This window comes from Dermacentor variabilis, chromosome 1 (genome assembly GCF_050947875.1).
Source record: "Dermacentor variabilis isolate Ectoservices chromosome 1, ASM5094787v1, whole genome shotgun sequence".
Lineage (NCBI taxonomy): Eukaryota > Metazoa > Arthropoda > Arachnida > Ixodida > Ixodidae > Dermacentor > Dermacentor variabilis.
The window spans coordinates 60,455,433-60,479,472 of record NC_134568.1 but is presented as its reverse complement, the minus strand read 5'-3'; the positions used below and the strand labels follow the sequence as shown (position 1 = coordinate 60,479,472).

The window sequence follows — 24,040 nt, the reverse complement described above, 5'->3', positions numbered from 1 at the left end:
TATTTCAGTTGAAAGATTTAGCTCGCACTTTCTTTTACTTGCTCTTTAGACTCCACTGTGCGCGAGGTAGTGTGACGATTAAATCAGTGCGATGAATTCTCAATCATTACTACGGAAATTTATGAAAGAATATTACGCAGCTTGTAGATATTACGCGCTGCTCATGAATCTTAGAAGGTACATTTATTCATTCTAAGATTCATTCTTGTTTTTTTTTTCTGTCGTGTACGTTGCGAGTGGCGCGCGACTGCAACTGGTGTGATAAGTTATGCGGCCGAAGTAGCCTTGCATTTGTGAGTGTCGTGACTGGCAGACCTTGGCTCGTGGTCGGCGAAGCGACCAACAAAACGATATTCCGTCCGCACGAAGTCGCACGACAGCAGTGACCTGCCCTGTGGCGGCATTTTCTTTCCCGCTTCCTCCAATCCAGCTGCGCATGCAGAAAATTCCATCGCGACACCGCAATCCAAGCGCGCTATCCAAGCGCCCATATAGTAAAGCTATAGACGCCCACAAGATCACAGTTCTTCCCAATTTAACAAAATATAGAAATAATTCCGCGGCGAGCTCAAACGTATGCTTATGCCGCATTCGCGTAATATCAAACGAGCGCTTATTTCGTATGTGCAGTGATATAATAGACATAATAGACAACTATCACAGCGTGCCTTATCCCACCCACCAACATCGGCGCCCCAACGCCAAGCTCAACGTAGAAGAAAGTGTAGATGAATATGCGTACCTCTATTATTGCAACTATAGGAGATTAAGAGGGGGGGGGGGGGGCAGTTAGCCCTGTGTCCTGCGCCAACGTGCGAGCGTCCGTGCGTTAGTGCGTGAAACCAGAAGTTTTTTCGATGACAGGCAGCAAGCCATGAGAACACTGCCTGCAAGAAGTGCCGGTCTCTTCCATTTCTCAAACTGACATTCAGAAACAATTCCTACCGACAGTTTATGATAGCTGGAAACACAGGTAGGGCTACATAGTCATTCTGCGCACAAGTTCGATGCAGTTTGTCTAGTTGATTCGCGGCGGCATTCTGCGCGCACACTGCCGCACCTGTCATGGTGAAGATCCCGACGAAGACTCCTATGTTTCTCCCGGCTAGCATCACTTCATCAGCGTCGCCGGGATCGTTGCCGGTCTTCTTGCTCTTGCGGCCGGCCCAGATGCCCACCGCTAGGATGATGATGTAGAAGATCACCACGGACACCACGCCCGCAATGTTGATGGCCATGGCGCCTCGCTTGGTCGGCGGACCTCCTCGCGTCGATCGTCGCTGTTTCAGGAATGGGCGGAGCTCGTGCTGCAAAGGAAACCGACGGAGTGAGCGCGCGCTTATTACGTGATGGTTTTCTGTTAAACGTTCGCAAGCAGGTGGCGGCTGTCGTTGGGTGGTCACTGACGCGTGAAAGAAGTTCGCAACGCACAACCTATGCCACAACCTACAAGACATTTACGCATTTTATTTATTTAATGTCGATTTTTCAGTATTTCAACAATCGTATACTAGCTGTTGTCCTCATATATTTATTATACTCTCTGCTTTGCATCGGTTTCCTAGCTCTGAAATTTAATGATTTATTTATGGTTTTCCTTCAATAATATTTTGCTTTGCACTATTATTGCTGCCTTTTCATTGCGCTTCTTTCACAGTTTACTGTTACTTTGCAGCGAAGCTGTTAAGGGCTAGTTCCCCCAAGATTGTGTCGTGTGTAGACACAAAATCCCGAAGATGGTGCAACACCGGGCCGACCCGCGGCGGGGGTGCAGTTCGCCATTAAGGGGCCCACATACAGAGCTTCCCTGGTCATCCTTTTTCACAACATGGAAGCTTGGGAACTGAGTTTCCTTTTATTTTGTATTTCCATTGCATATGCATTTAGTGAACAACTGTATTTTACTGTGGAAAAAAGGATACTATATTTGTGGTAATGAAGTACCCTTGTATTAGTACCATAATCAGTAATCACTTCTGCATTATCTCATTTATGTAACTGGTTATAAGAAGTTCCAATTAGCCTTGAGCTACGGGCCTCTTTTTGTATGTTTACATGCAACCTGTTGCTTCACATTTATCAATAAACTTTATTACAAAAGGAAGAAGAAAGATAACTTGCGATACATTCCCGTGCAGTTCTGTGTGTTTGTCTGGAGTATGTCAGACATGACGGTAAACTAGATAAGTGCGCGAGGTACCCTAATACGGCACTTTCATAAACACTTCGTGCAATGACTCGTTAGCGAGCTAAGTGATATGGGATGCGAGTCTCAGGTACGGGTTATCCGAATTTTTTTCTCAAACCAAGGGACGTATTCTGCGACGATCACTTACAGCACAGTGTCGCATCGGCGATAGTAACGACGTCATGCGCGCGCTGATTGGCTGGTTGAGCACGACGTCACGTGAAGGCAATAGTATCAGCGAAGTGATCGTTGCAGAATACGTCCCCAGTGCGCTGTAATTATGGTTTAAGACAGTTCGATGAAACATTTACAACGAGGCTGTTACAGAGACTGGATGCGGTTGATAATGACCGTTAAAAATGACGACAAAAATGTACTAAGAATACCATTGAAGCCAGAGCAACTAAATTTTCAGAAAAAGCTAAGCTTGTTAATGGTGGCGTACGAGCAAGGTTAGAAGCATTTGGGATCAGTAGGCGCGTCGTGAAAAAAATACAAAATCTGTGTTATTGCGCTTTAGAGCTTTATGGGGTTATTCAGTGGTTCGTCGTTTCAAAGTTATTGAACGTATCAAGAAGAAAGGTGCCATGAATAAAGAGTCCCTCACTATGAATGTACAGGAGAAATTTAAAAGTTGTGGGTGCTTGAGGTGCGGCTGTAGACAACTATAAAATGCTTGCTAATTGAAGATTGACGCGATGCTTCCTTGAGAATAAAACATTTCTTGTTTGCGAGCTAGTAGCCGTATAAAAATTGCACGTATTAAGAGAACGTGCATAGAAATAAGTAAGCTGGAGCAATTTAAAAGTCTGCGGTACTTAGGAACCACCGTAGAAAATTTTCAAAATGCCATCGGAGCCTTCAATAGGCTTCTTCAAGCTGTCAGAGGAAAATCAATATTTTAATAATGTTGCTATACAGAAATGGCTCTACATCTCCTCTTAAAACTTTACACACGCATACGGGAGACGCTCTAGGCTTAGGATTAGTGTTTTAGGTTTTAAGTTAACAGGTTTTACGTTAGAAGTGCTTACTCTAAGCTGTCGCCCATTCTACGTCGTCGGCTGTTGTGGCGCTTGGCGACAACAGGCACGCGGGCGGTTAGGACGTTGCACGAGCGCTGAGTAAAAGTTGCATAGGAACCGGAAACGCCTTTATGCTGGGAAAACGCTATGACAAGTAGCATGCCGAGCGCAGCGACCTTTATGCCTGGACTCTGCTTCGCCGAAATTAGGGTTGTGGTTATGCGATGGTCACACAAGTCTGCCGGATTTTCTTTCATTTTCAGTGTACAAATAGAACATAACGCGAATCTTAAGTGTCGCTTCTTCAAATGTCAGTTACGCGCAGGCAAAGCTGTATACAGGTTTGCCTGTGTGCACAAATGATGCAAAATAAGGCAAAGGTAAAGCATAGCCAGGATAGTGTAAAAACTGTATTGCCATGCTCTTCTTTTCAGCGCTTCGTCAGTGGTACGAGCGGGTCTCCGTCTCCGTTATTTCTGGAATCGACTAGCCGTGGACGGGTAGATGATCAGAAAGGTATAGAAAAAAAAAATATAATCGGGCGAAAGGAATCGTTACTTGATACCCGGCTCAAGTTGTACGCCCAAACGGGTAACATTGCTTCGATGGCCCAGAGAGTACAGAGTACGCTGTCGTCACGCAAGGTTGTACCCTGTTCTGCTTATGGAACCAATCTGCAGGGCGCCGGGAGTCATAAGGCATTATTGTACGGCTCAACTGTTTAAATAGATTGCAAGTTTTCGACAATTGGGTACGACTAATCGTAGAACGAGGAAGCACTTACACAGCATTCACACGGCGACTTCACCATGTCTGGCAAAAGTTATCAGACTTGAATTTTGCATTACGTCTCCTATAATTTATGAACGGTGGTTCTCCTTCTTAGCCTTACGCCAGTGACAGAATCTCCTCGTTACTGACGAGACATTGAAGTGTTATCTGCAATGTAGTTTTAAGCTTGAAATATTTATTTATCTCGCATGTCTTCTTCTCTTGCTTAGTATTTCAAGAGTGATCGGCCACGAACGTTTCCCCACACATCGAAGGCATCAGGCTGAAACTATATGCATCGGGCCATATGCGTCGCATAGACCCGGTGGGTTCTGCACTGTTGCGTTGGATTGTAGGGGTAGGCTGTTGATTAAGGCTTAAGCAAATTGAAACGAAGAAAAGGAGAGAGGCGAGTGTCAAGCAAAGACTGTGCGGAAATATGTGGCGCGCTGTCTGAGTGTGTTCGGGAACGCTGGCCAAAACGTTACCACCAATTTTTAACGCATGCTAAATGTGCAGCCACGGGTGTTGCTTCCCCAAGGTTCGAAACATAAAAATACATTGGACTCCAAGTCGCTGCTTCCACAACCGTAGCATAACAAATTGTGTTTACAGAAACTTAAAGCACGGGTAGCTAGAAATAAAATGTAAAACTTTTAGTGGTGAACGTATCTCGCCGGCAGTCCGGGTAAGAAAAAAATTGAGACGTCTTCCTCGCATCGTCCCACTTTTGGGACGACATTTCAAACTGCTTGGAACTGCTTAGAAATGGTAAAGAAGTAACCCTCGAAGGTGGGTCACCCATGATCACTTAATATTAAGGGCAAGAGAATTCACACTAGTGCTTCATAAGGCGAACACGGCAATGTGAGCGAAAAGTACTTTGAGCACGCTCTTCTGACCCTTTCTAGAGTAGACGTATAGGAGAAAGGGAAGCAGCTGCACAGGCGTGTCTATTTGTCATTTTGTCCCAAAGCAAAAGCCTCTCTGACTGATGACTTACACAATGGAAAAGCAGGTTTGGAAAAAGGTTTGCTTGCACATACGCGTAAGGAATCGTCGATTTGAATGCCCTTGGTGCACTATCGTTTAGAGAGCGCAGTACTTTTGTCCTTTATTTGCAAGGTTCACGAGGCGCGCAGGTGTCACGCTGCACTTGCACAGCATAACTCGTGCAGCAGCGAACACGGCACTCTGGAAAATCGGTTCAGAAAGTATAGCCAAACCCAAGACACCTCTATATCAATTTTCAAGCTTTCTCAAACAACAAGACGGCCCGCTATATGGACCACTGCATGACGAAAGTGCTCGCAGAGAAAAGGTAATGCTGGACCCACATGCGGACTCAGCATTCCAGTCGTCGTCACAGCACAACCGGGAGCGTTTCAATCAATTTTCTCAAAACAGACCTCAAAAAGCTGCTCAGATTTGTTCTCGCCGCGTAAAAAGAATAGACAATTTATTAACAAACAATTCAGACAGGAGACAAATCTCCGCCCCCCCCGAAAGAAAGGAATACGTCCTCATTATCACTCGTATTAGTGTTATATTAGTTTGTGTTTCCTGTGCAACATAGTTTAGCTGCGCACTTACATGCATAAACGAACACTTAAAGGGAAGCTGAAGAGTCTGTCGAATTCAATAAGACGCTCATATAACTTTATAAACCGTGAAGGTAAAATTTTGGGGGGGATTTTTCACTTAGGAGCGACGCAATCGTCGGTTAAAATTGCGCTGTAGCTCCGCCCCCCGTCGAGCGCCGCGCGCTGGTGCCGACGCTAACGATGCGAGCGGAGACCGGAAACCGCGGCTTAGTGACGTCAATACTGGTGTTCCGCTGCTTCGCAGTCTCCGCGACCGTGCCTGACCGGGCTTATTTCTGCGTGCGTGCCGTCCTAATCTGCTTCGCTCGACCCTACATTCCTTTATTTGTGTGTATATAGGAGTGTTAGTTGACGTGCGCAGCATCAATTGAACTTGTAGGCCGATCATGCCGGCGTTCTGTGCAGCCTACGCTTGCACGAACCCCAGCGGCCGCGACGATGTTCCGATGTTCCATTAGTTCCTGCAAGACAAGAAGCTTTCAGCTAAGTGGGAGGTTGCTGTGAAGCGAAACAACTTCAAGCGCTCAAGAACAACAGTGTTGTGCTCTAACCACTTCCGTGACAATTACTACCGGAGTTTATCAATAATGCGTGCTTTGGGTTCTCCTAAAAAAAGATAGTTAGCACGCTGAACGGAAGGTGCATGTTTATCGCCCACCATTGACGCAGGTTTCATCGCCAAGCGCCGCGAATTTTCTATTCGCACGTGTGTTGTGAAACAGCCTGCATGCGGCTACCATAACGTAGTGCAAGCGTAAAGTTTGCATGTGTAGGAAAGCCTGCTCACGCCAAGACGCTGCGCTCACCCTTCTCTCGCACACATAAGAAACCGACCATCTCACGTAACCGACGGAATTCGCCGGTTACGAGTAGCGTGCGGATGGCGCGCTGATGAAGGTTCTATACTACACGTGCTACAACAGCCGGCAAACTTTTCCCGCGTTTAAACCGTCTGTGTAGATTGCCGACAGCTTTGGGGCAGCGCACAAATGCTCAAGATCGCATCACCGCTTACGTTGTACGAGGAGGCATGCAGGAACATAACACTACAGTTGTTTGCCCGGAAACGTACTCACTGGAACGCTGAATGCAGCTTAGCAAAAAACATACTCGCCAAAGAACATTTCCAACACAAGGAGATGCTAACACTTCGCCTTCGTTCGCGTGGAAAGCAGTGCTTGCGCCAGCATTTTTTGCTTCTTGGAGAGGCCGGCTCTTCGCAATCGGCTCGTACATGTAGTATGTACAAGTATGTACGTAAGTGTAGTATGTACAAGTATAAACCCCTTACAAGTGATCTTTCACGCTACAGCGGCCGCGCTACAAGCGAGGCGATGGCTGTCTCGTTCACTCGTCGTCTGCAAGCCGAACTCCACGCGAGCGACAGCTTTGAGCGACGACTTCCCGGTATGAGGGCAGCAATATACGCGCCGAAACTAGTGTGACGCATGCTTTATCAATTTAAGTTGATGTATTTTACTGAAGAAGGAGCACAAAATATTTCTGAAGGTCTTGCACGTAGGTTCTTATTCTTACACGTGTAAAATTCAATAGTTTGCTCGTTCCGTGCGACAAACAGTAGTATTTGAGTTATGTACATCCAGTTTCGGCGTCGCACTATTGGCTAGTCGCTCATAGCACTTACGGGTGACGAGCGATGAGTTCTAGATTTCTAGAAACGAGCGATCGAGCGACAACACCGAGCGATTTGTTCAAGCGACGGCCCGTTTTGTCGCTCGAAGCCGTCGCCCGTCACCGTCGCGCGCAAAATCGCTCTCGCAGAGTTTGGACTTAACGCCGAACTCCTCAGAGAAACGCAAGCTCTCGAAAATTTCCATTACCGTCTCAGCAAAACACCACCAAACTACTTTGCACCGTGCTTCGTGTGTAGCGGCAGCAGTCGGTCCGGACGAACACCATTGTTGACGTCACGAGGCGTAAACGAGGCGCGCGAGCTGGGCGTGTCTGCTGCTGCACTTTTCGTCGAAATAAAATATGTTTGCGCTTTCTTTCGCTCAATTTCAATGCGGTATTCGAATTCAGAGGGTTGAAAACCACGGCGTACTGCTCTTCACTCATTTTTTCTGGAAAAGCTTTCAGCTTCCCTTTAACGACCATGTAAGTGCTTTGTACATTGAACATTAATCTGTACCCAGATCGCAGTATCAGAGAGCGTAAAATAAAATTTGGAGGAGTCTTTGTTATGGAGCGCTTATCACTAATGATCCCTGTACAATCCACCCATACCTCGAATGTTTTCCTTTGCTAATGAGGGAAACCTCGTCGCTGGCACCTTTCTCTTTCCTTGGAGAGAAAAAGTTTGTTAACCGACGAGCGTATCTCCTTTAAAGTTTGTGGAGCGCCACAGCTGCGTGTTATTATGAGACAGACTGCTCATAAAGCACAGCGCCAGTGAGCAGATTATTGCAGCACCAGCCTTTATTCCCTTAGAAAAATGCTCCTTGACCATACTAAAGATATACTAAAAATTTCCTGTTGAGTTCCAAAGCCCGCTAATAGACGTTCTTAGAAAAACTACTGAATTTCATCCTGAATTTGTGTAGAGGTTTGCTGCATCAGGAAACATTTGGATTGACTTTATTAAGTACCGTGATTTCCGGAACGCAGTTTTCGCCAAGACATGATTCCCAAGCTGTCTCGGCGGGTCCGCTTTCAACCTCACAATAGACACCGGTCAAAATACTCTCATGGCGCCGTCGTTGGGACTATCGGCGTTAAATGTCTTATCTCTTTACGAAAATACCGCATCTTTTGAGCTCCAAGCAGTCATTGCACTTTTCCCAAATTGATTCCATGCTACAGCATCCCAAGTCATAGTGATCTCGCAAGATTAGCTTCCTTGTATCTGCATATCTTCGTTATAGCAGAGACCTTCAATAATCTGGTTATAGTGGTCGCCCACTTCTCAGCCCAGAAGAATTTTCACACTTCACATCAAGGGCTCAAAGTTGCAAAATAAAGGGCAGGCGAGTAATATGAATGCTTGTGGCAAACGCGGAAAGCACGGGAAAATCCAAGAGCACAGTTAAATAAGAAGAAATGCTCATACGCATAAAGATAGACTCCGAAGTGGTACATTTAGAAGCTCAATTTGGCAATGAGAAGAGAAACAGCGAGCGCTTACTTACAATAACAGAAAAGCAGAGCCCTTCATGCCAGGACTCGCGCTCAGACATGCATATAAGATTGTAAAGTCTGGTACAAGGTATTGAGATCTTACGACGAGAAAGACGTGGTAATCTCGTCTGCATATGAACACAGCTGAGCACGCTGACGTAGACGGACAGAATATAATAAAATATTAACAGAGAAAGAACTGATCGCGTGGCACGCTTCTAGTCGGTTTATATATATATATATATATAGTAAACAATAAATTGTTTACCGATGAAAGCCAGCACAGTGCGTTATGGTTGGTAACGACTGTAGAATGGCGGCCGTGAAGATATGGCCGACATTTTTTGCGCTGCCCAAGCAACAGCAAGACAGCCGCACGCCCCCCCCCCCCCCCTACTCGGTTATGGCATAATTCTTCTCTGCAGCGGTTAGCGCACGACTAGCGTAAGCAATTATTCGTTCGCGGAAGGTGTTGTTACGTTGCAGCAGGACGGCATCGAGAGCATGATGGCGAGCGTCAGTGTGAAGGATGGTGGGCACGCGCTGGATCGAAGTGCCACAACACCGAGTCCGGCCTCAGGGCGTATTTTTAAAGCCAGGAAAGCACGTTCACATTCATAGGACCAAACGAAAGGTACGTCGCTTGCAAGGAGTTGATGGAGCGGGGACGTAAGCACAGCGAAGTTGCGTATGAAGCGCCGGAAGTAAGAAGCAAGTCCGACAAAACTGCGCAGGCCTTTTTGACGCAGCGGACTGCGAAATTCGAATGAATGAATGAATGAATGAATGAATGAATGAATGAATGAATGAATGAATGAATGAATGAATGAATGAATGTGTGTGGTTTAGTGGCGCAAGGGCCAGATATGGCCAAAGAGCGCCAAGACAGTGTTAGTGATTTCGCGGTGGAATGATGAGTTCTGTGAAGATGAGACTTGGCTGTAAAGGGGCCTAAAAATAGTCGCTGTAAAGCGCATAAAATCTACGTGCTATAATATTATGGCGATGACTAATGAAGAATACTATGAACATTAAAATCCATCGTAGAAGAATGATGCGAAAAATAAAATATATGAGATGGTAACATTACTTCGAGCACTGCTGCCTCGCCAGAGCCCTTGAAACACAGGGGCCTAGAGGCATGTGCTATACGAAAGAGCTATCACAGCGGCATCCTCTGAAGACAGGACCCGCTACGAACATCTGGGGCTAACAACATGCAAGACAACATCTTTCAGAATACTTAGGACTGCGTTGGTGTCAAATAGCGGTTCTGGGCCGAGTAACATTACTGGATGAAGGGGGATGTGCTGCCGGTATGCTAAGGGAAAATGTTTCTTTCTTTGATGATGTATGGGGTTTTATGGCGCAAGGGCCAGGTATGGCCAAAGAGCGCCATGTCTGTGGTAATGAGTTTGCAGTGTAATTATGATTACTGTGAAGTTGCTGTGACGTGACTGTAAAGGGGCCTTAAAATATACGCTCTAAAGTGCGTAAAATCTGTATAATAAAATTATGGCGATGACGTATGACTTGTACTATGAACATTTAGATGCATTTAAAAAGAATGATACGATAGGTAAAATATATCAGATTAGAAGAAATGCTAGAGCACAACTGCCTCCTTAGAGCCCTTGAAACACAAGGGCCTGGAGGCATGTGCTATGCAAAACAATTATCGCAGTGGTATCCTCTGGAGAGAGGAGGCGCTACGAATGTATGGGACTAATAACATGTAAGACCACATCTCTGAGCAAACCTAGGACTGTGTCTGTATTAAAAAGCGGTTCTGGACCGAGAAACATTGCAGGATGAAGAGGAATATGCTGTCGGTATGCTAAGGAAAAATGTCTCTTTCTCTCAGATTCGGCTTCCCGACACTCCAGGAGGACGTGGAGTACGGTCAGCCTCTCCCCGCATCTACCACTGGTTGGAGGCTCACTTCCGGTGAGTAGAAAGTTATGGGTGCCAAATGTGTGTCCTATTCTTAGACAACAGAATAGGACATCTCTTCGGCGCGATCTTGTAGTCGAGGGCCAGAATCCTAACTGTGGCTTTATCAGGTGGAGCTTATTATCCGTTTCCGCGTCCCACATGTGTTGCCAGTGATCTCGCAGCCTCCTTCGCAAGAAAGGCCTCAGATCTGTGACAGGCACCTCAGCGGTAGGGTTAACAGCTTGCGATGCGATTGACGTGGCCATCTCGTCCGCCAGAACGTTACCCTCAATGCTCCTATGGCCAGGCACCCAGCATATAATGATACGCTGGTTAGATATGTACGCTTTACACAAGACGGTATAGAGTTCATTAAGTACAGGATTTTTGTGTGTGTAGAGTGACATCAAGGCCTTCACGACGCTTAGGGAGTCTGTATAAATCGCTGCTTTTGGAAGTTTTGATTTTCTTATATGATTCACAGTAGACAGTAATGCGTAGGCCTCGGCCATAAAGATACTTGTTTCCGGACGCAGTACATCGGATTCTGAGAAGGATGGGCCGACAGCAGCATAGGACACCCCGACATTTGACTTCGAAGCGTCTGTGTAGAACTCTGCACAGGAGTGCTTGTGCTGGAGTTCTAGGAAATGCATTCGGATTTCGATCTCTGGTGCGTGTTTTGTTACTTCTATAAAGGATATGTCACATTCTACGACCTGCCACTCCCAAGGTGGTAACAACTTGGTTGGATGCATTATGCGAAGCTCGAGGAGAGGGATATGCATTTCATGACTAAGCTCCCTCACACGAAGCGAGAAAGGCTGTCTTACAGAGGGTCGATTCTGGAAAAGTGTAGAACACGTCATATCGTTAACAGTGTTAAAACATGCATGTTGATGATTGGATTGTATATTCAGGAAATATGTAAGACTGATGTAAGTTCTCTGTAGATGTAGAGATTGATTCTGCATATAAGTTTTCAATCGGGCTTGTTCTGAAAGCGCCAGTGGCTAAGCGGATACCTAGATGGTGAACAGGATCTAGCATCTTTAGCACTCTCGGGGCGGCAGAGTTATATACTAAGGCACCATAATCCAATCGAGACCGAATTAGGCTCTTGTATAGATTCATTAAACACTTCCTGTCACTACCCCATGTAGTCTGGGATAGAAGTTTCATTAGCTTCACTGTTTTTAGACATTTTTCTTTCATATATTTAATGTGTGGAATGAAAGTGAGTCTATAGTCAAGTATAATACCTAGGAATTTGTGCTCCTTGTTGATAGGTATTTGTTGTCCACACAGTTTTAAGCAAGGATCCGAGACCAGGCCTCTTTTTCTTGTAAAGAGAACACAAGAGCTTTTTGGGGGGTTGATTTTAAATCCATTTTGGTCTGCCCACTTGGACACCTTGTTCAAGCCATGCTGTACTTGTCTCTCGCACACTGCTAGGTTACAGGATTTGAAAGCTATTTGAATGTCGTCCACATAGACAGAGTAAAAAATGGCAGGTGGTAATGAAGCACGAAGCGTGTTCATCTTCACGATAAAGAGCGTGCAGCTGAGCACGCCTCCTTGAGGTACACCAGTTTGTTGTGTAAAAGGACGTGAGAGTACATTGCCGACTTTTACCCGGAAGGTACGAGCGGACAAATAGTTTTCTGTTAGGATTAGCATATTACCATGGATTTCTGACAGGTCTCTCAAGATTCCGTAACGCCACGTTGTGTCATACGCCTTTTCCATATCGAGAAATATCGATAGGAAGAACTGTTTATGTATAAATGCGTCCCGGATATTCCCTTCAACACGTACAAGATGATCGGTTGTGGAGCGCCCTTCTCGGAAGCCGCACTGATAAGGATCAAGCATTTTGCTCTGTTCAAGGAAATGAATGAGTCGCCGATTTATCATTTTTTCAAACACTTTACAAATGCAACTTGTGAGTGCTATCGGGCGGTAACTTGCCACTGATGAAGGGTCTTTGCCTTGTTTCAAAACAGGGACCACAATCGCTTCCTTCCATGCGGTTGGAAGGTACCCTGCATCCCAGATGGTGTTGAAAAGTGTGAGTAGTGTAACTTGCATGTCATTGTGTAAGTTTTTGAGCATTTCATACACGATTCTATCAGATCCTGGTGCGGAGCTCTTGCATGCGCTCAGGCCAGCTCTCAATTCGGCAATACTAAAAGGACGGTTGTAAGGCTCATTCTCTCGACATTTTCTTGTTAATGGCATACGTTCTTCTACTTGTTTATATTTCAGGAAGGATTGCGAATAATGATTTGAACTTGATACACTCTCAAAGTGCTCCCCAAGTGAGTCGGCCTGATCTTGCAGTGTATCGCCCTGTGTATTTACTAGAGGGAGTGAATATGTTTGCCGCCCTCTAATCCTATTAACCCTGTTCCAGGCTTTGGCCTCATCTCTAAACGAGTTAATACTCGATAAAAACTTGTGCCAACTTTCTCTTCTAGCCTGTAGGCGGGTTCTGCTACCTTGGGACTTTACTTTTTTAAAGTTGACAAGATTTTCTGCAGTGGGCGAAGCGCGTAGCAACCCCCCCGCTTTGTTGTGATTCCTACGTGTGATTCTGCATTCATCGTTCCACCACGGGACATGCCGTTTGCATGCCGAGCCATTTACTTCACGTATGCATTTAGATGCGGCATCTATTATGACGGCTGTAAAATACTGCACAGCAGCATCAATTTCTAACGAGGACATGTCATCCCATGATATACTAGTTAAGTTTCGGAATTTCTCCCATTCTGCTGTGTCAATCTTCCACCTAGGAGCCTGTGGTGGATATTCGTTTTGTTTAATAAGTGTTCTTAATAGTATGCGGAAGTGGTCGCTCCCGTAAGGATTGTTAGTAACTTCCCATTCTAGTTTCCCCATACACGGGGAAACTAGGCTGAGGTCAATTGAAGAAAATGTTCTGTTTGCGAGAGAATAATATGTGGGTGTCTTCTTATTCAGCAGACACGCACCGGACGAAAAAAGGAAGTGTTAATGAGACGACCTCGCGCATCGATACGAGAGTCTCCCGATAGGCTTATGTGCGCATTGAAATCGCCAAGAACAGCATAAGGTTCTGGCAATTGATCTATCAAGGACTGGAATTCATGTTTGTTGAGTTGGTAATGCGGGAGTATGTAAAGCGAGCAAATGGTGATCAGTGTGTTTAGCAGGACAACTCGAACCGCCAATGCTTCAAGGGGCGTTTGCAGCTGTAAAGGTTGACACGCTATACTTCTATGAGTGACAATGGCAACACCGCCCGATGATGCGACGGCATCATCGCGATCTTTTCGAAAAGTTATGTACTGTCGGAGAAAGTTTGTGTGTTTCCTGTAAACACAGCACTTTTGTATTGTGTTTTTGGATGAGTTCCTGCACATCATCAAGGTTTCTAAGAAGACCTCTGACGTTCCATTGAATTATCTGTGTATCCATGTTGGTAGTAAATAGGTGCTGTGTGTACAGAAGTATTAATTACAGAGATTTCAGAGATTCGATTACAGAGCTCTTTCGAGGGCCTGTAATCGGGGTCTTGCCCTTTCTGGAGCGTCGTGAGGACAAGTGTAGTGTCCATTGCCTCTTGTGAGGCGCCGGACACATGCTCTTGCGAGCGAGAAGATTTCCGTGAAAGTTCTGCCTCGGAAGGCAAGACTCCTGCCCCCACCAGCCCGGAAGTAGATGGGGCTCCCTGAGGGATTTGGCTGCGCCGGCTGTTGCCAGCGCTGGAAGGGGCCGGGGAGGTTGGGGCAGCCTCGGCTGCGCCCACCTTCGGGGTCGATGGCCCCGTCTGCTGGGTTGGCGTAGCAGCGTTAGCTGCAGCCGCCGGGGGGGGGGGGGCGTGGATGGCGTCACTGCCGCCTCACTGGGTGTGGGTCGGACAGCCGCCGGAGACCGTTGTGGCGCTGCCCCCTGACGCGCCACATCGGCAAAGGTGTGCTTTGGCAGGAAGGATATCCGCCTGCGTGCCTCTTTGAAACTTATGTTTTCTTTTACTTTAATTGTAACTATTTCCTTTTCTTTCTTCCAAGATGGGCACGACCGCGAGTATGCAGCATGCTCCCCATCACAGTTTACGCAGTGGAGAGAGTTTACACAAGATTCAGAGGTGTGCTCATTAGCACTGCATTTCGCGCAGGTTTGGCGGCCTCGGCAGCTCTGTAAGCTTTGACCGAAACGCTGGCATTTAAAGCATCGCAGGGGATTAGGGATGTATGGCCGAACACGAACCTTGATATACCCGGCCTCGATGGACTCTGGGAGAACACTTGTGCCAAAAGTGAGTATCAGGTGTTTGGTATCTATTTCCTTATTGTCACGCCTCATCTTAATTCGTTTAACGTTGATGACGTTCTGCTCACTGAAGCCGTCCAGGAGTTCTGCTTCAGTCAGCTCCAAGAGATCATCATCGGAGACTACACCACGGGTGGTATTCATAGTACGATGCGGAGTTACTGTTAACTTGGCGTCGCAAAATGATACAAGATTGGGTAGCTTTTCATATTGCTTCTTGTTGCGGAGCTCCAAGAGATCACCGCTTGCCATTTTGGATGCTTTGTAACCTGTACCAAAAACTTGGGTGAGAGACTTAGAAACGAGGAATGGAGAGATTGTTCGCACGGGTTTGTCTGGTTGTTCGGAGTGGACTACATGGAAGCGAGGGAAGGTTTCTTTTTGACGGGCAAAAAACTCTAAGACATCATCGGTGCGCCCCCTCTTCAGGGAGCGATCAGGTAGTGGGGGAAAGGAAGTAGCCATAAAAGATTGTAATTTCGGCAGTAATGCCAGCCACCCACTGTGGAGTCCAACAAGGGGACGCTGCAGGGTGTGTGAAACACGGCCTGCAAACGCCAGCTGTACATTACCACTATAACCAAATATGAAATAACCTAGGTTGGCTATTCACACAAGGTTAACCCTTGCTGCCTGGAAAAATTGGAAGTAAGCGGAAGCTAGGAGAAGACAGGAGAGATGAAAAGTAAGGGAAAGACGAATGTAGTAGGGAGAGAGAGACAGGAAAAGGCAACTACCGATTTCCCCCGGCTGGGTGAGTCCGGGGGTGCCGTCTACCTGAAGCAGAGGCCAAAGAGGTGTGTTGCCTCCGCCGGGGGGCCTTAAAGGTCCGTACACTCGGCATCGGCTCAACCCCCAGGATCCCCTTTTCCCCAGACACGGCTAAGCCACGCATGGTTAAACGCGGGAGGGTCCAACCCTCGTGTGCTCGCGTACGGGGTGTCGAACACACCAAACGCCTGCTGACGCAGACGCCCCTGCGGGGTGCGAAATTCGAGTACGGCGGCCAGCTTCGCAGGTCCGGTCCAATACCTTCATCTCTAACTAAGTGCCCCATAACCTTAATGGTCCTGGTGGCGAAACTGCATTTGTGTGTGTGTGTGTGTGTGTGTATGTGGGTGTGGGTGTGTTAAGCTGAATGCCAGAGTTTTAAAGACAGGCAAGGACTTAATGAAGACGTTGCAAATGTTGTGTGAACGTGGTTGACAACACTACAATCTCGTCCAGATAGCACAGACAGGTTTTCCATTTCAAACCACGCAATACATTATCGATCTATGTTCGAAGGTAGCAGGCGCGTTGCACAGTCCAAAATGCATCACATTAAACTCGTAGAGCCCATCTGGTGTGTCAAACGCCGTTTCTTTTTTTTTTTGTCGGATTCCGACATTGGTATTTGCCAGTAGCCTGATCTAGGGCCAAAACTAGACAATTATTCGGCGCCGTATATGCAATCTAGTGCACCGTCGATCCGTGTCAGGAGCAAAATACTTATGCGCGTGATTTTGTTCAGCCCACGGTAATCGACGCAATAACGCACTGAACCGTCTTTCTTCTGCACTAGAACAACTAAGGAGGACCAGGGACTCGAGGAAAGAGGTATGATGTTTCGTCGAAGCATGTCTGATTCGTTTTCCTCGATGATTTTTAGCTCTGTAATAGACGCGCGATATGGGTGCCGGTGAACAATGCGGGAGTCGTTAATCTGCATGCGGTGAGTAGCGGCGGTAGTCACACTGAGGCCGGGCGCATTGACGTCGAACAAGGAATGATGCTCGTTCAATAGGGCGAGGAAATCTTGACTCTGGGCAGGCGTCAGGTCAGGACTTATGGTTGCCGACAATGGTGAGAAACAGGCATTGCTTGGCGGCGATCTGGACTCTGCAGAGTCAAGATCGCCGCCAAGCAATGTCTGTTCCTCACCGTGGTGGCACTGTCGAAAGGGCGGCAATTGCAACGAAATGAATGTTAACAGCGTAAGTGATAGTTGATCCACGATGCAACAGTTGGGGTTCGGGAAGGCGGTAAGCAATGCAGGCCCCTCAAAGAAGCTATAAGGCCAGGGTGACCTTATTTTATCTTTGAGATAGGGTTTGGCCGTAGGGTATAATGATTACGTCGCCATCCACGATGTTGTTGGAGTTGACACTTATATTCTCTTCTCTAGATGTCCAAAGAACGTAAGCGGAGGAGGTGACGAGAAGAATTCGTTCTTCGCGGTTAGAGAGAATAGCCGGCGGCATCCAGTTCTTTCAGGCGCTGACGACAACAGATATAGATGCGGAGGCAGAAGATAAATACCCCACCCCAAAAAGAGTCCGTGAGTACTCTCCCCGATTTCATTATTTCACCGATTACGATACTTACTAATGCGAATTTCGAGCGCAGCTGTTTAGGTGTTTTGAATTCGCGATATATTATGGCAAATAATTTGATTCTGAAAGACAAGGTGCTCTCAGCGGCGGCGCTGAGCCTCTGCTCGGGCAGCTCGTTTAGCAGCAGAGGCAGACGAAGCATTTCCACCGGTTGCATAGCTCATTGTTCAGAAAGAAAGCGTGCACATGGGAACGCATGGCTCACGCAGAGCTCATTTTGTAGCGGCGGTGGTGCCGCAGGTGAAGTAGCACATGCGCAGTGGGTCAGAGGCCCTAGCCAGCGCTTTGTTTTCACGCTGGCCGCATGCCTGGTCGTGCCGGCACTCCGCTTTTCTTCTCACCCTTTTCGCCATACCCTTCTCTACTTTTCACCTCCTGGTTGCGCTGCACCCTCCTCTTCGCTTTCCTCCTCGCGTCTTTCATCCGCCCTCTGCGCTCCGCGTTTGCTTTCATCGTTCGCTGTGCTCGTTCGCTCGATTACGCCGACGCCGAGGCCGACGCCGACGCTCGCTGCAGGAACGTACGCCTAAGCGCGGCACTCTAATATAGTCCGGAACGGCACAGCTGACTTATCTACAAACCAGAAAACCGTGTTTTGCACTGGAGCAAGCTTTCGATCTAATGCTGAAAGCTCCCCTGACAGTCCTGTTAGTTGAATGCGGCTTTCCAGATCAACATGCGCCGACCATGTGACAGATTAAGGCCGATACCCTACCTGCCACTAGCAAGGTTTATTTTGAGGTTAAATAAATTCTCTAACGCGAACGTAAGTCCGTTCTTTCAATCATTTTAACGAGGCTCAGTATAGGCGACATCGGACAAATATTAACAAGGGCCTACCTGAGACTGATTTTTAAAGTATAATTAAGCACAATTTTTACAAGTTTTTGAGACCTGCGAATACAGCTATACACAGGGAACACTTCACAATATTCGAAAAGTTCACTAGGAAAAGTGCCAAACGAGTTTAATTACCGTAGCAGAGGTAAGGTCGTAACCTAGAGTCGAATGACGAGCAACTAAACCTACATCTGAGAATTCTGTCATGGTCACTGTAGGAATTTTCGACACCTACCGCAGTTATTCGGTGGCTATGACGTTCTGCTGCTGAACACGAAGTCACCGGTTCAATTCCATGCCGCGGCGACTGCATTTCATCGAAATTAATCCGGAACCCTTCATTAAGCCATCTCTCTTAGCCCTGGTATTGCATTAGGATGTTGAACCGCGTAAATCAATCACTTCAACGAATTTTGAAGCGTGACTGGTAAATGCCACATAGATGTAGATCATGGTGACAAAAAGTGTGCTTTCTGTCTTGCCTCGATTACAACTAAAGGCTAAGCTGCTTCTGTGGGGGGTGAACACAATAGAACGTGACTAACATACAGCTGTTTTTTTTTTCCTTCCGTAATATTTTCTGTTACGTAAGAAGCTATAAAAAAGATGCATTCTATCTGGCTTTGAGGGAAAATAATGTAATCGGTCAGTGAGTAACATTCATACGTATATTACTTTTATTTCTTGCCGAGATCAATTTCTTTTATTTATTTATTTACTTTAAACCCGCAGGCAACCGATAGCAAAACAGAGGTGTTAAGTTGCCAAACAATACCATACTCAATAATAAAGTGGATCGCAGATGTCTTCTCAAGGACTATCTATACTGATTATTATTATTATTATTATTATTATTATTATTATTATTATTATTATTATTATTATTATTATTATTATTATTATTATTATTATTATTATTATTGAACACATAGGAAAGGGAAAGCGAGGAGCAGGCTGGCAACTGCCACCGGAAGGTGTACAACGCCTGCCTACTCTTCAGAAGGGAGGTGACAGCAACACAGAAATGGTAGATACGAAGGAGGGGAGGAAAGAGGAAAGGAAGAGCAACAGGAGAAATCTAAAGACGAAAGTAGAACTCAGTACAGATCACACACAGTAGAGCCGGTCACTGAAGGTCACGCTACTACAGAAAGTTGAATAAAATAGTTTCGACGCTACAAACATGAACCTAAGTTAGTTAACTCTAGAAAAGTAGGTAGGGCGCGACGAGCCTGACCACGTTTAGACGCACAACCACTGGGGTATAAACATTCGTCGAGTGTCGTACACCGCAGGACAAGGAGATGATAGTTTAAAATTAACTTATGGGGTTTTACGTGCCAAAACCACTTTCTGATTATAAGGCACGCCGTAGTGGAGGACTCCGGAAATTTCGACCACCTGGGGTTCTTTAACGTGCACCTGGTGTTTTCGCATTTCGCCCCCATCGAAATGCGGCCGCCGTGGCCGGGATTCGATCCCGCGACCTCGTGCTCAGCAGCCTAACACCATAGCCACTGAGCAACCACGGCGGGTAAGAGATGATAGTTTCTCACTAGCGACATGCGCTGCGCACTGAAAGCGGGACACTCAAATATAAGGTGCTCAAGTGTCTCGCAGCAGCCACAAGACGTACACAATGGACTTTCCACACGTCTTTGTCTGTATAAACGTTCGTGCACGTTTACGCAGCCAACCCTCAGCTTGAGTAGTTGTGCTCTAGCGCGACGAGGCAAGCCTCGACCGCGAACACGGGGCGGGAACGTTCATTTGCGACGCGCTGGTCTGGATACTGCTTGAGTAGGTGGCGACGAATCAGCAGACGAGCGTCATCGAGCTTGCACAAAATTTCTGGGCAGACACAATTGTTATGAGTGGAACTTCAAGCGAGCCAATCAGCCTCTTCTTTTCCGGCGATTCCTACGTGTGGAGGTATCGATTGAGCAACGAGAGATACCCCACGTGATGAAATTTTGCTCGCAGAGTCGGTAATGCTGCGCACAAGTGGACAATCAATCTCGTTGCGTTGTAACCTGCTAAGGGCAGCACGGGAATCCATGAAGATGGCAACCTTCGATGTAGTTAACTCCTCTTGAACGTATTTCAGTGCAACAATAATGGCTGCTAGCTCCGCAGTTGTTGACGAAGTTGGATGAGGTATTTGGAAGAAACGCTGTACTTGAGTTGAAGGGCAGAAAAAGCTGCAGAGGCGCGTTGACCGTCGCTGGGTACAGATGCATCTGTGAATACTTGAAGATAATCTGGAAACTTTTCGAACATGTGAGACTGAGTCAATTGGAATATTGCCGAAACAGGCATATCATACTTTTCGTGCATGTCAGGGATTGTGGGGTAAAATGGGAATACGCGTTTCGTGATATCTTTTGGAGGCGGAGGCGTATCTGAAGGAGCATGTTCAGAAATGTCAGTAATAATCATAAATAATGCCGCCATTTTCCCCATGCGAGTTAAAGGGCAGTGAATGAGACGATCAAGTAGCGATTGACCATTCGATGCGCGGTGCAGACGCTCAATATGATATAGAGCTCTCTGGTCTGCTTGCAGCCTCAGGGGTAACTGATGCGCTTCACTGAGCAATGCAATAGATTGCGCCTCACGAGGTAATCCAAGCATTAGTCGAAGCGCAATGCGATGATCTCGCTCCAGTTGGGCCAACAAACTAGGTGGTATGTTCAGGACTGGTAATGCGTACATCATGCCTGAGAGCACAGATGACTGGTACACCTGGAGAGCGGTTGTTTGGTCGCAGCCAGCACCTCTAGCAGTGAAGGCGGCCACATGCTTAAGGAGGGAGTGCGATCTGCGTCGTACAGATTTAACGGCAGGACGCCAAGAGATGCGATCATCCACAATTAACCCCAAATAAAGGTGTTGTCGCACCCAGTTTATAGGCGTTTCGTCAAGATACAGTCGGCTCGTTGTTCGACGAACGCGTTGTTTAGGGTGATATGCTATTTGCAGCCGACTTAGCAGGTGATATGAGCAGGCCAACTTCTTCTAAGTACTCCGAAGTAGCGTTTATAGCTCTTTGCAAGCTCGCACGAAGCCGCGGACCAAGGTGCGAAGGGCCGCTTATCCACAGATCAATGTAATCTGCGTAGACAGCTATGCTCACAGGGAAGTCACTGTCCCAAGGCAAACGACTTGGAAGTGCGGCGAGTACGGTGTTAAACAAAAGCGGCGATAATACGCTGCCCTGTGGGACACCGCACTTCAAATATCGGTATCCTCTAGTTATTCCTCCAACACGCACATTCATCCGGCGCTCCGATAGAAAATTATGCACAAAGTGGAGCAGACGACCCGAAATTCCCGCGGTTGCAAGAGTGGAAATAATCGCCTTATGCAGAACTGAATCGAAAGCTTGCTGTATGTCTACGAAGAGCATGTAGGCGGAATGTTTGTTTCTTTTAGCAAATTCGAGCGATCAGACAAGGTCTGGTATGCTGTCCAGAGCTGAACGGCGGCGATGAAAGCCACTCATTACATCAGGGAAAAAAATTCAGCTCCTCTAGCCTGACATCTAAGCGAAACAAGACCATTCGCTCCATTAACTTGATGACATTTGAAGTTAGGGGTGTTGGTCGGTAGAACTTGAGGTGCCTTGCAGGACGCCCGGGCTTTAAGGTTGGTATTACCACGGACGATTTCCATTCAGCAGGGATTGCACCGGTTCTTCATACTTTATTATACTCGTCCAATATACGGTCATGAAAACTCTTGTCAACGTTCCGCAATGCTTGATACGTCACACCATCTTCGCCTGGAACGGTGCGCCGTTTGGAGAGGCTCAGCGCGTGTCGCAGCTGCTCAAGAGTGAAGTCTGCCTCGTCCATCTGGCAGACTGGATCGTAGGAAGCGGTTATGGTGTTGGGACTTGTCAAAGAAGGAAGGTCGCTATTTGTGGTGTCACTGGATGCAGGAGAAACGAAAATGTCTGCAAATGCCTCCGCTGTGACTTTTGGTGACTGGCCAGTCGCAATGCTCAATGTAGCCGTAGGATTCTTGCAGATTTCAGGAGTGCGGAGAGCCTTCAGTATGCGCCATACATTTCCAAAACCACTTCCAGTATGCAACGAACTATACAAAGCTTACCAGCTTTTGCGACGAAGTTGTTTTGTATGCCGCCGTATGGGTGCATCAATGCGATTATATATAGTCCAGTCGGTGCGTCGTTTATAGCGATGTGCCCGTCTATAAGCGCGCCGTCGACATGCACGGAGCCGTAAAAGCTTCAGATCGGTGTTTGGTTTGCCGATACTCCGTCGTCGTTGTACTGTAGCTTCTCGTAAGCACTCACTCATAAGTTTAAACCGACTGTCTTGAGATGGTGCCTCTGAGATCAGCTGACAGAACTTGTCCCAGTTAGTCACTGTATAAACGACATCCTGGTGGCCTGCAGTATGTGTTGGTGTTAACCAAATAGGTAGGTGATCTGAGCCCCACAGGTCAGGTTCACGTGACCAGGCTAGGCACACATCTCTCGTTGCTATCGCAAGGTCTATAGTGGAATGCTCCTTTCCTCTACCTAGAGATGTAGGTTAACCGTCATTTGCAGATCGTTCTTGATAATGATCTCGTTAATCTCTGCCCCACGATTGTCTTGGGGATGGCTACATCATCGTGGATGGTGGGCGTTAAAATCTTCGCATGACACATACGACGCACCACAACGAGACACTAAGCACTCAAGTAGTGAAGTATCGGAAGAACGTGTAGGCCTGGTGTATATGCTTGCCACCGTCGTAGACACACCTCTGAGGCTCACAGTAACAGCTGCACACTCAAACTCACAGATGCCGTCGGTGTCAAGAACCGCGAAGGCCAAGTCAGCACGCACGTACACTGATGCTTTTGAAGCATTGTGCGTATGCACCGCGTCCACACACTGGAAAGAGCCACAAGCTGGTTCTGCGCATCGAGTGTTACTTGTGGACACCCACGAAGCCTGGCAATTGATATTCGTCTTTCCTTACGTTAGTTTCCTGAAGCGCTATAACGTCTGGTGGAGTCTTCATAGCGATGAGTCGAAGGACAAGATCAGCGAGCCGTGGTCGCATCGACCTGACATACCACTGCAGCACAAAGGGGTGAGGCTGTGACCACTGGTAAAATTGTTTCCGGTAAAACGTCTAGTGAAGGCCGTCGAGGACTGGAACGAGGGCCTCCAAAAGTTGCTCTGCTGCTGACGCTGCTGGTGTCTGGCGACCGGCGATTAGAGATCTGATGACGTTGACAAGCATCTTCAGAAGATTGACAAGTTGCACATCGTCGTTGGCTGATACCGGTTTAGATACTGTGTTTGCAGTGCTTTCTAGTGTGGTCGAAGTCTTTGTAGATACATTTTGCGACGGTTTCGATGGCAGCGCTGGACACGATGTGTCTGAGAGGCAGACGGTCCACCCTGCTACTTTCCGATGCGTTGTGGCTTTGTCATTCCTTGAACGCGCTGCTTTTCCAGTCGCTGGGGCAGCACTACGATGACGGGAGGTTGCATCTCCTGCTGCCTTTTTTTTAGCTTTCTCTTTTAGTGCCTTCGGTTCATTCTTCAATGAGGGACATCCTTTATCCGTTGCCAAATGTTCACCATTACAGTTAGGGCACCGATATGCCTGATTTTCACAGGAATCTACATGATGATTCTCACCGTATTTGGTACAGACCAGATCTCTGGTGCAAAAGCCCTGAACATGACCAATCTTAAAACACTTATGACATTGGAAAGGCCGTGGTACGAAAGGTCGAACAGGATAGCGCACAAGTACAGCCTTTATATGACTAGGTAGCCTTCCAGAGGCGAAAATTATCTTCATACACCTTGATGAG

General features: G+C 47.0%; 1 protein-coding gene across 2 annotated transcripts in view; it reads right to left on the bottom strand.

The window, feature by feature from the left end:
- Window positions 1–24,040, bottom strand: part of LOC142578421 (high-affinity choline transporter 1-like) — an 89,463-nt gene that overhangs the window by 31,176 nt on the left and 34,247 nt on the right. For both annotated transcript variants that reach the window (XM_075687809.1, XM_075687814.1), the window contains exon 2: window positions 1,061–1,307. In XM_075687809.1, coding sequence (XP_075543924.1) covers window positions 1,061–1,238 — 178 coding nt within the window. In that variant the 5' untranslated portion in view covers window positions 1,239–1,307. The remainder of the gene's footprint in view (window positions 1–1,060; window positions 1,308–24,040) is intronic.